The 11,817-nt window shown below is 39.1% G+C and overlaps 1 protein-coding gene across 17 annotated transcripts in view; it reads right to left on the bottom strand.

The window, feature by feature from the left end:
* Positions 1 to 11,151, bottom strand: part of PDLIM5 (PDZ and LIM domain 5) — a 224,659-nt gene extending 213,508 nt beyond the window's left edge. For 14 of the 17 annotated variants that reach the window (XM_045056086.1, XM_019829224.3, XM_045056085.1 and 11 more), the window contains exons 1-2: positions 10,999 to 11,151; positions 7,680 to 7,817 (exon numbers count right to left, since the gene is read on the bottom strand). In XM_045056086.1, the coding sequence (XP_044912021.1) occupies positions 7,680 to 7,775 (96 nt within the window). In that variant the 5' untranslated portion in view covers positions 7,776 to 7,817; positions 10,999 to 11,151. The other 3 variants (XM_011281790.4, XM_019829230.3, XM_045056078.1) reach the window with 2 other exon arrangements.
* Between the last annotated feature and the right edge of the window lie 666 nt (positions 11,152 to 11,817).

Genomic DNA, 11,817 nt, shown 5'->3' on the forward strand with positions numbered 1-11,817 from the left:
AAATGCCAAAAAATATATAGTTTTTAAGGATACAATTTGTGTTGAAAAGGAGGGTGGAAAGGATATATATGTATATACATGCATCTATATAGATCATTTCTGAAAGTATACACAAGAAAATGTTAGCACTGGTTGCTTCCAGAAGAGGAAATGAATGGCGGGAAAAATGAGACTCTCCTTTACATGCTATTGTATCTTTGGAACTTCAAACCCTATGAATATATTACCTAAAAAGAAGCATAAATTAACCAAATTTTAAAGGCAGGAAGGGGTGAAGGGTTAAGAAGATTGCCTGAGTACCAAATGTTACCCAGTAAATAAGTGCTCCACTGTGGCCTTTTTTAAATTGTCTCTTTTCTCCACCTAATGTGGCTCTTTTCCATTTCCTCCTGTTAACTTTCCCAGTCCATTTTGCTCTTTCATGTAGGCCTATCATGGACATGGACTGTAACTATCTAGTCCTGCTGGGAGTACTAAACGCCAAAGAGGTTGATAGACTTTGTTCCATTAATCATCACATAAAATGGGCAACATCAACAGCTGTCAAAGAAATGCTTACTTACCAAGGGTAGATAACACCACTCATGTAAAACAAGAAAAAAATGAGGTAGGGAAAGATAGTGAAGTGAACATATGGTTTCATTAATATTATAAAAAATTCTTCCAAAACTAACTTTGCCTTTAATGTTTATTTATTTTTGAGAGAGGGAGACAGTCAGTTGGGGGGAGGGGCAAAGAGAGCCGCAAACAGAGGATCCGAAGCTGGCTCCCAGCTGAGAGCAGAGAAACCAATTCAGGAGGGCTCTCAAACTCAAAGAAGTGTGAGACATGACCTGAGCTGAATTCAGAGGCTTAACTGAGTCACCCAGGAGCCCTCCAAACCGAACTTTAAACACTCATTCAATACTGTCTGCTTTGTATATTCATAAATAGTTTATTACCGAAAAAAAAAAGAAAAATCTTCATTAAAACAGAGTACCTGTGCTAGAAAAGTTACTTTCCCACTTTTGTAATTTAACAACCAAACCTGCATTCCCAACAGGGCTACTGAGTGGCTGTGCACATAGAATACCTAAGTTAAGAGTCACCAAGGTCACTACATTAACTGCTTCAATTTTTTCTCTTTTCATTTCCTTATGTCATTTATTTACAAATGCATACAAAAATTGATATTTCACATGCTAGGGTCTCGTCCTGTCATGTTTTATATTATATAGTATTATACAGCCAATACTTCTGTATCTCAGAAATTTAAATAAAGGCTTAGAGTCTCACCTACTAAAACTGAACGTAATTATCCCTTACAAGACACCAAAGAAACAACCCCTTTTTTGTCCAGAGCGATGTTTGCTTCTAGATTACCTAACTGATACCAGAGTTTTTCCTCCATGTAGTTGTAACTGGGGGCCACGAGGCTCACGGTATATGAGAATCTGGGTAAGAACTACTGCAGAAAGGATATTTTGGATGAAGACAACCAGTTAACTATGAATTCACACTGCAACCTGACCAACAACTATCATAAAGAAACATTGTTTGCCTTGAAAGTTCTCAAAAATAACTGAAAGTAAGTCCACAGTCTTCAATATTCTCAGTTTAAGTAGAGATTATATCTGATCGATGAGTAGGTGAACAAGTTATCTAAAAATCTCCTTTACTTAGGTTTAGCGTTCTTACTTCGTCTACTCTCTACAATATTGTTTCCTCCATCAGACACAGATAGCCTACAGACCAGTAAAATTCCTCTTACTTTAACAAAGAACCTTCCAAAATGCCTAACATTCATTAAAACTAAAAAAATCAAGCTCCACTTTTCTAAAACTACTTATTTACAACAAAACATAGTGATAAGATTTTTCATTTCTTTACAAGTAACAACCCAGAAAAACATCTTCAGAATTATCTGGAGATTCTTTACCCTTGTCACGACAATGATAGAAAATTACCACACAGAAAAAATAGGTCTCTGTGCCTCACACACAAGGTAATTAATACTTTTAAAGCAGAAGGTGACCATACATGTGAAATATACATTATGCAGTTATACATACTAAATCATTAACTTTCCAACTTGGCATAACGACAGGGTAGTTGGAAGGGAATGTAAAAGAAAATACCCAACAGCTTAAAATTAACAATGGGCCCATTTATTCAAGGTAGGATGGTTCTCCCATTTCAGCCTGAGAGGACTGAAAGTCTCTTTCTGTCCCCCTCTAGGAGGGAAACTCTGCAGCTGGTCTGTCTGGAGAATCACTCAACTATATTCACAGCTTTGCTCAGGGTCAAGCAATGGCCAAGAAAAGTCTTCGTCTTCACTTTGCACTGAAAACCAACACAGAGAAATGTTGACTTTGAGATGTTCAAATTTCATCCTTCAAGGATCATTTCAATTAATTTCTCCTGTAGGAAGCTGACCCCACAAATACAAAAGATCTATACCTACTGAAACTGAGAAACACTTATCTGTATCTTCGTAACTGTATCAATTATCCTTTTGTGAAGGTCTTATGACCATGTCTAGTACTGTACTTATTTCTTTTCTCCCCAACCACTGTAATGCCCAACACTTTGCATCTTCTTAAAAGGCTTCCAGGAAGTATTCCTATAACTGCTGAATGGATGAATTCTTAGAAAAATATTTCACAGCTTTTTTTTCTGTTCTGTCTTATACTCCCAAGCAGAGGTCCACACTCCAGAAAATAGTAAATTTCTTCTGCTTTTCAAATCCAACTAAAATCGTATCTGAGCTGGTAACAACTAATCTTCCCCTAACTCTTGAGAATCAAAATCATTATTATTATCTGTATTAAATTATCTGACCTCATTCTTACCTGCTAATGAAACAATGTAGATGTGTTTATGGAGAACTGGGAGATCATCTTCAGGAAATCCAAATACTGACACTTAAGGAAAAAACTCTAACATCATAAATCAGAAAGCAACACACAGCAGAGTACTGCAACTTCAGGATGCCATACTTAAAATATATCATCCTTCCTGTAATTCCATCATGAGGAACATCAATTTGCCAAGATACGGCCTTGAATTGTGCAAGAAGTCTCCTATTTCTTCTTATAAAATATACTGGCAAAGACCAATAACCCACACCGCTACAATGAAACCCGTCCCCACATCCCGTGGCTTGAAGGCAATTTCATAAATACAGGGTCATAAAAAGTCCTGTAGCCAGCACTCCATTTTAAAAATAGGAAACTGAAGACAATGACATATGATTATGCAGTTACAGCAATCTGAAGATCTTTTTAAAAGTCTGCAGGAATTACCAATCTTGTCTTAGAAAACCACCTACTAAAAAAGAATGCAAAAATCATACAATATAGATAATGGGCAAATTTGTGTGAAATGTTAAAATTATATAATGTGCACGCTTTAATACACAAAGTCATATTCAGCATATTCATATGCTAGTAACAACAAAATCTCAAAACAGAATGTTGAAGTCCTAGCCAATGGCCTATTTGTCACAAATACATCTGCTGTCACAGAGCCCCAATGTTATAGGGGACCATAAACAGCCCTGTGGAGTTCAACATAGCCAACACCTAACCAGAGGAAAACTGTCTACTTTTGAACTCTAAACATAAACATTGCAGGTTCCTAGCTAAGCACACACTTGTGATTTTTTTTTCTTTTCAAATTCTAATAAACTCTAAGTAAAAAATATATACATAACTCCTACATTACCCACAATTATAGGGGATTTGATATTTCAAGTCTCTAAACAATTTTTTCTTTTAGTTTTATGATATTATTGTAAAAAGTAACAACTGAAAGAGTACTACGTGCCAGACCTTGCTAAGAATTTCATATATACTATTAAAATAAGAGAATCATTAAATTATATGTTTCAAGGCATGCTTTCAAGTTTTAATTACTTCTTGATACTATTCATTAAACAACCCAGTGACCACAGAAATATACCCCAATAATTTGACATAATTAAAGCAGAATACAACCAGAGAACTAAGTAAGATGAGGTATAACATTACTAATCTCACTACAATATAAATTAGTTATTAGGCACACATCTTTATTAGGCAGTACTACTAGGCATGTTTAAACTGAACCACACAAAGGGTTAAAAATAACCACAATGAAGGCCAACAGCCTAGCAGCACAGTTGAGCCAAAATTCCCTTCCCTCCTCCCCTCCCCTTCCCATCCTCTCCAGTCCAGAATGAATTGCATGCCCCACTGCACAAGGCCCAAAAAGGTCACAGGAGATGGCAGAGACTTTTGTAAGAGAACAGAAATAACTCAGCAGCTTTGTTACCGTGGTCTCTTTTAATCAGTATGTTCAAAATCCTTTAATTAGCACTCTGTCTACACAAGGAAAGCATTTCTTCTGTGCCAGAGGAGGGCACATATGTATGTACACAGTGTTCTGTTGTATCAGCATCACAACATGGAGCTAGGCCTCAAATTGTCTGCCAGGGAACTGAAGCACAGAAAATTCTTTTAAAGGCATGATACTATAAAATTTACACATCCATTTGCATTTCTATTACCAAACAACAAAGTGATGATTTAGTCTGTTTCATTAGGTGTCAATTTGTTTCTGGACTCTTTTCCCAACAAAAACACATGCATTTGAAACTAAACAGTAACTTTCGTTAGTCCGATATCTATAAAGCAGGATATTCAAATTTAATATAAATAATGTTAACAGAACATAAAAACAAGACAATATTCAAATATCATTCCTGTCCTCAAAGGAGATCTTCAATAAGAGAAAAAAAACTTGCTTTGCTCAAACAGGAATAAATAACAAGACACATTTTCATATGGATGCTTTCCATTTAAAATTTCATCCAACCATAAAATCTTAAAACTTAGAGACTGGATTACATATAAGTATTTCCTTGTAAACTCTGATTAACTGGAATCAAGACAGAAATTGGTGGTAAATTAAACTGTTTTAAAAAAAAGAAAGTTAACTGTTTAAAAAAATTCACAGCCAAGAAACAAGGAAAACTCCATTAGTAAACTGTATACCCTAGAGAGGTTTTTAAGTGTTGCAAACTTATTTTTAACTTTTCAACATCAAGTTGTACATATATATATTGTTGGAAGCAATATGTGTGTGTATATATATATATATTTATACATATATACATCTATAATTAAAACAATAAATTCCTAAATATTAGAGAAACAATCTGATTAAAGAAACCATCTATTAGGGGCGCCTGGGTGGCTCAGTCGGTTAAGTGCCTGACTCTAGATTTCAGTTCAGGTCATGATCTCAAGGTTCGTGAGTTCCGGCCCTGTGCCGGGCTCCACACTTGGTGTATGTTGCTTGGCATTCTTTCTCTCCCTCTGTCTCTCTGCCCCTCCTCAGCTCTCTCTCTCTCTCTCTCTCTCTCAAAGTAAATAAATAAACTTAAAAAAAAAAAAAAGAAGGGATGCCTGGATGGCTCAGTTGGTTAAGCATCCAACTTTGGCTCAGGTCATGATCTCATGGCTCATGAGTTCCAGCCCCATGTCAGGTACTGTGCTGACAGCTCACAGCCTGGGGCCTGCTTCGGATTCTGTGTCTTCCTCGCTCTCTGTGTCTCCCCCACTTGTGCTCTGTCTCTCTCTCTCAAAAATAAACATGAAAGAAAGAAAGAAAGAAAGAAAGAAAGAAAGAAAGAAAGAAAGAAAGAAAGAAAGAAAGAAAGGACAATCTATAGATAAAATTTATTACTAGGGAAGTCGCATAGCATAACTGCTTGAAAGCCAGCTCTTCCACACCATCCATGTAAGCTCATAGCACAGTTTTGTACAACGGGAATAATACTACTACCTTGCAGGTTTACATGAGAATTAAATGAGATGATGCACGTAAAGCACCTGGCAAAAATCCAGGTTTGCTAGCAAGGCTGCTGGGGGCAGGGTGGGGGGGGGGAGGGGGGGGCAGTGGTTCGGGGGAGTAAGTATTTTCATGCATTGCACAAAATTGTAAATTGGCACAACAATCAAAATTATATATGTGTGTATATACACACACATATATATATGTATATATATAGTTAACCCTTGAATAACATGGGGACTGGGGCACTGATTCCCCCATGCAGTCGAAAATCCATATAAAACTTGTGACTCCCCCATGGGGCGCCTGGGTGGCGCAGCCGGTTAAGCGTCCGACTTCAGCCAGGTCACGATCTCGCGGTCTGTGAGTTCGAGCCCCGCGTCAGGCTCTGGGCTGATGGCTCAGAGCCTGGAGCCTGCTTCCGATTCTGTGTCTCCCTCTCTCTCTGCCCCTCCCCCGTTCATGCTCTCTCTCTCTCTGTCCCAAAAATAAATAAAAAGTTGAAAAAAAAAAAAATTAAAAAAAAAAAATAATAAAAAAAAAAATAAAAAAAAAACTTGTGACTCCCCCAAAACTTAACTATACTAATAGCCTACTGTTCACTGAAAGCCTTACCAATAACATGAAGTCAATTAACATGTTGTATGTTATGTATACTGTATTCTTACAATACAGTAAACTAAAAAAAAAATATTATAAAAATCATAGGGAAGACAAAATATATGTACTAGATGGTATATATATTTATTTTTTTCAAAATCCCCATGTAAGTGGACCTACACGGTTCAAATCTGTGTTGTTCAAGGGTCAACTGTGTGTATATGCATGTAATAAAAAATTATGTATATATGGTATCCACTATAGCACTGTATATAACAGCAATACTGGAAATCATATAAATGCCTTTCAATGAAGCACTGGTCATATAAATGCTACTTCTCTACAAGAGAATTGTATATAGTTGTTTAAAAAAAAAAACTCTAGGGAAAACTCTCCATGGTAAATTAGAATAAAGACATGTAAGAGCATGTATACTATACTATCATATAAGTAAACGGGGAGTGGATATTCATATTTATTTGACTATGAAAAAAAAAGCCCTCTGGAATGTTGTAGAAGTAATTAATACCAATAATTATCCACTGGTGATAAAAGTCAAACAGTGCCTGACACACAGTCAGGCCTCAAAAAACATCATCATCATCATCATCATCAATATATATCCTCAAATTGGATACACAGAATATATTCAAACTAAATTCATAATGAAGTAAACAACCAAATCTCAATTATGTACAAGGTGACTATCTAAATAGGAGATCCAAGCCCTTCAATTCCTCTTCAAAGGTAAGTAGCTTTTGGCACTTTTACTGTTGGCTATCATCTTCACCAGAAAGTGAGCTGAGGAAATAACACCAAAAACAGTCATTTTATTCGGTACTGATCAACAGTTTTTAATTATCTTTTGGAACTAAAAGAGACCATGAAAATCCCATAGTGCAACCTTCTAATATTACATATGAGGAAACGAAGGTCCAGAGAATTCTCCAAATTAGTGACAGTTCAAAGATTTGAAGTCCGCCCCCTAGTTAAATGCTTTCCATTATCCTTACTAATAGATGGAGGAAACTGAAAATAAGCTTAAGTGAAACTGAAAATAAGCTTAAGTGAAATCAATTATCCTTGCTAAATTCCCTCCCCACCACATCCTTGATTATACATAACTAAGTTTGAGAAGATCAAATCCCATAAGCAATTGTGATGAGTACAGGTTATCCAGAGAACTCAACAACTCAGCCCTGAGGTTTCCAGGACTAAGCATCGAATGAACATCTGTAATAAAATCTGTGAAGTTTGCTTACATTAGAGATTGTCAGAGGCATGTTGAAATCCTTGCCACCTTGCAGCCGGAAACCCCAAGGAGCTGGGCCAACCAAGGACACACTGTAGTTGCTCATGGCTCTAACAGCTCAAAGTTCAATCCCAGAAAATGAAAGAAACTGTGAAAGAAAATTACATGGTTAACAAAAAAGATTATTTGAAGCCCTATTACACATTTAAGTGCACTTAATATAAACTCAACTAAATTATGCTCAGTATTTTGTCTTGGGGGGGGGGATGAGAAGCTGTAAAGGATAAGTCTATATTAAGTTCTAAGGAAAGGAATCTATGAGCTAACATACAATTTCCAAACTGATGCCAATTTCCATAGTCTAAAAATTCCGTATCAGGATACACCTCTAGACTTGATCAGTTCTACAAACTGCTATAGTACAATTTGTGGCTTCTTGCATACAAACTTTAACTGAAAGTATTTTACAACACATCATTATATATAGGAGAAAGAACAAGAATTTATTTCAGGTTTAATTCAAAATGATTTTCCGCTTCCCTCTACCTCATACATTCTTTTGCCTGCAGTTGGCAAAAGTCCTTAAATTCTAAGCTACTTTCACATATGAAAAGTACTGGAAATCTGTAGACTCTCATTCATGCCTTCCACACACAACTTATTCTTTAAAATAAGTTGGTTTTTAATGCACAAAACTCTTCTCTCCAATCATAAACTACAACTTGCATTGCCTTTTACAGGCACGTAGTGTTTCCCATGCTTAGAGTAATATTTACTTTTCTTTTAGACAGGCAATGATAGGTAATACTCCAGCACAATGATATTTCGGTGAGAAATGTTTTTTGTTTCATACACACCGTATTAGGCAAAGTAGAGAGTGAGCATTAAGCACACAGTGAATAAGACTGACTAAATGAGGGGGAATATAGGTTAATCTTAATGCATGAAAGGGAAGTAGAGCTTCAGCAAAGAAGCAGCACTTCGTGCAGTCTTCTTTGTTTTGCTGTAAGTGTGCTTATAAGGATTCGAATGGTTGTACTTTTATATGATAAAAAAAAGTGTGACCTCGAGTTTGGTATTGGTTGTTATGATGGTCATATGTGGGTGGGAGAAACTGGGAGGAATGGACATTTTCTAAAATGTAATCTAGGAAACCTATTACTTCCCTCTTTAAAAATATTAAAAATGTAATAAATGTAGAATTTAAAATTTTAAAACCACATTTAAAAAAAAAGCTGTTTAAGACACACTTCCTTGGAAAAATCTGTGCTGTTTGATTTAATCACCACTTTATATTACCTGTCTAAATAATTTTCCATTTTTTAACCCACTCAACACTGTGATTAATATTAATATTGGCAGATGTAGGTATTTAAACCATTGGGTATATTAAAAGCAAACAGATTACATCTTCTTATAACGGGAAACTGAGGGAAAACTTTCAAGTTAAGCCTGGTTCTTAAAAAAAAAAAAAAATCAAACCACTGAAAATCTGCACTGTATCTACCTCATAAATGAAATGACCTTTTCCACTAGCATGGTAGTACACATTCAGCACTGATGCAATAAACACAGAGCACTAAAAAGACCCAACAGTCATGCCAGAAGTCAAACTGTTAGGTACACATGAACAACAAATAGTAGGAAGATAATAAAGCGTCACACACAGTTTAATCGCTTTCCCGCTATAATAAAAGATTTTCATAGAACTCGTAGAGAAAGACCGTTTTGACACTGGTATATGATACAAATCAGAAGTATGAGAACCCAACTGGTATTTCAAAGGCAGCCTGGCCCCTCCTTTTTTAATCTTTAACTTGTATCAAGAGAAGAATAGGAAAGTTAGGTACAACTTCCTCTGGCCCCACTGTTCCCTACAAGAAAATGTATGTATATACGACGTACGTATGTTATATATCAAACTATGTGCATGCAACTTCCCTTTACTTGGCAGTTCCCTTCCTGACTTCTCCCATTTATTAAAATTTCTAGCACTGGCCCCACTATACAACTAGTGTCATTTAATTTCTGGTATTCTCCCTCTGTTAGCTTCATTTGCCTTAACCGTTCCGATCCCTAAGCAATGGTAGTATTATTATTGGCCTTTTCCAGGTCTCCTGCATCTGGTTACTAGTGCCCAAACTCTTACTAAAATACTAAGTAGGCAACAAATAATGAGCAGTCTATTCTGCTTTCAAACACGATGAAAATGTTGGAACTTCTGTATAGTTTGGGATTTTCTTTTAGGGAAAGTCTAAACAATACCCTCGCCCTAGTACTTGGGAAGGAAGCTTCGTATTTCCCACACTTCTATCCCGGCTTCTCCGGTAAGTGGGAAGGAGGAAAGGAGAATTCAGAATGACAAGAAAGGTCTGAACTTAAAGAGCAGTATATCTTGAGATTCTCTTTTTCCCCAAATCGAGACGTAAGGGGGTAGAGCCTGCGAACTAAAGCCACAGGCACTGGCCGAAAGCAGACAAGACAGTTTTCCAGCAGAGGTTCACGCCTAGTCCTGTTTGCCAAATAAGGCTCCCGAGCGGGCTATTTCCGTGGTAGGCAGGTCCGACGTCCTCACGGTCAGGAAGGCGGACTCGGGATAGGATCTGGCGATCACACCCTAGACCTGCCCTGCCCGACGCAGCCACGAATATTCTCCTGGCTCTGCCCTGTCCAAACGCCCTTCCTTTTTCCACTTATTGTCAAATGCACTGAAGTCACAGTCTTACGAAAGCCCCACAAGTATTGGTAAATCTGGCGATTATGATAGATTAAAAAAAAAAAAAAAAAAAAGCTTTATTTCTGGTCGCGCGGATGTTTCCCCAACAGGTTACACAACTGTAAATATCCGCGGGGGAAATAAACACTTCTCAGTAGCGCGAAAGCAAACCAAAAATAACACGCCTTTCCCGCGTAGTGCAGCTCCCTACACCCCAAAGAGGTGCACGCAGGGCTGTACCCACACGCCGAGGTAGGTACCCGGTGACTCCCGGCAACCTGCCTGGCCGGCGGGTCGCTGCGGGGGTGCCCGGGAGCCCCACGTCCCCGCCTCCGCCGCGCTCGCCCCGGCCGGCCCCGGCTCCGGGAACTTGCAGGGCTCGTCCTCTGGCGTCGCGCCCACTCCCGCGCCGCCCTTTCCCCAGCGCTCCTCTTCCCACGCGGCTCTCTCAACTCCGCCGCCCCAGAAAGCACCTGAGGAGCAGAATCGGGCAGGGCGCGCCCCCTCCTCCTCAGCTGAGCTTCCCTCCACGCACAGGGCGCAGAACCAGCGCCTCTCCCAGCCCTCACCGCGGGATATCACAGCCGCACATCCCCGCCCAGCAGCCGCTCACCTCGAGTCCGGCGTGGCGCTGCCTCCGCTTCAGACGAGCGCTGACAAGTGACTCCGGGTGCGTGCGCCGTCCCCACCGCCCGCGGGAACTTCCGCCTCCTCGCGCTCCCGGCCCCGCCCCCAGGCTGGGACACGCCCCCGGCCGGGCCGGGCAGCCCAGCGCGGGCGGAGTGGTGTGCGAAAGAGTCAGGCGTGCGGGCTTGCAGAGGCGAGCTGAAGCCAGCGCAGGGAGACAATTGAGTTACCGAGTTTCGGTGGGAGTAGTCAGGGGATTTCGAGCAGTACCTGGCAAAGGTATGCTCCGCGTGTCTGTTTTGTAATGCGATGTATTTCTCTCTCCAGAAACTTTGAATTGGCAAGCAGTTGTTCTGGCTAAAAATAGAAGGGAGCTTTGGATAAATCCCTAGCTATGCAAGTTCAGCGGCTACTGCCTGATTTTTTGAGAGAGCTTTATGTGCCCTAAGAAGTGCAGCCCCTGAAGTTTGCACGTCAGGAAGGTAAAAATTGGTAATCCTGATATGTAGAAGTTAAATTCCATGATCGTACCAGAAGAGACATTGATAGAAAGAAACGGCCAAAAGCGTTTCAGCCACTCTATCCTCATTATTTCCTGTGTCCAAATCAATAGCCCACTTGGCAGTTTCAGTAAAGTTGCTGGATTTAGACCACCACGGAATTTATTAAGCAAACGTAAATAATGTTCAGTGACCATATGGAAAGTAACATGTTGACTGTTTAAAACTGTGAATGGGTTATAAGAAATGAAAAGGACAATTTTTAACCAAGGGAGATGTAAAGCAAGAATGAACTTCATAAGGTC

This window comes from Felis catus, chromosome B1, assembly GCF_018350175.1.
Source record: "Felis catus isolate Fca126 chromosome B1, F.catus_Fca126_mat1.0, whole genome shotgun sequence".
NCBI classification, from domain to species: domain Eukaryota; kingdom Metazoa; phylum Chordata; class Mammalia; order Carnivora; family Felidae; genus Felis; species Felis catus.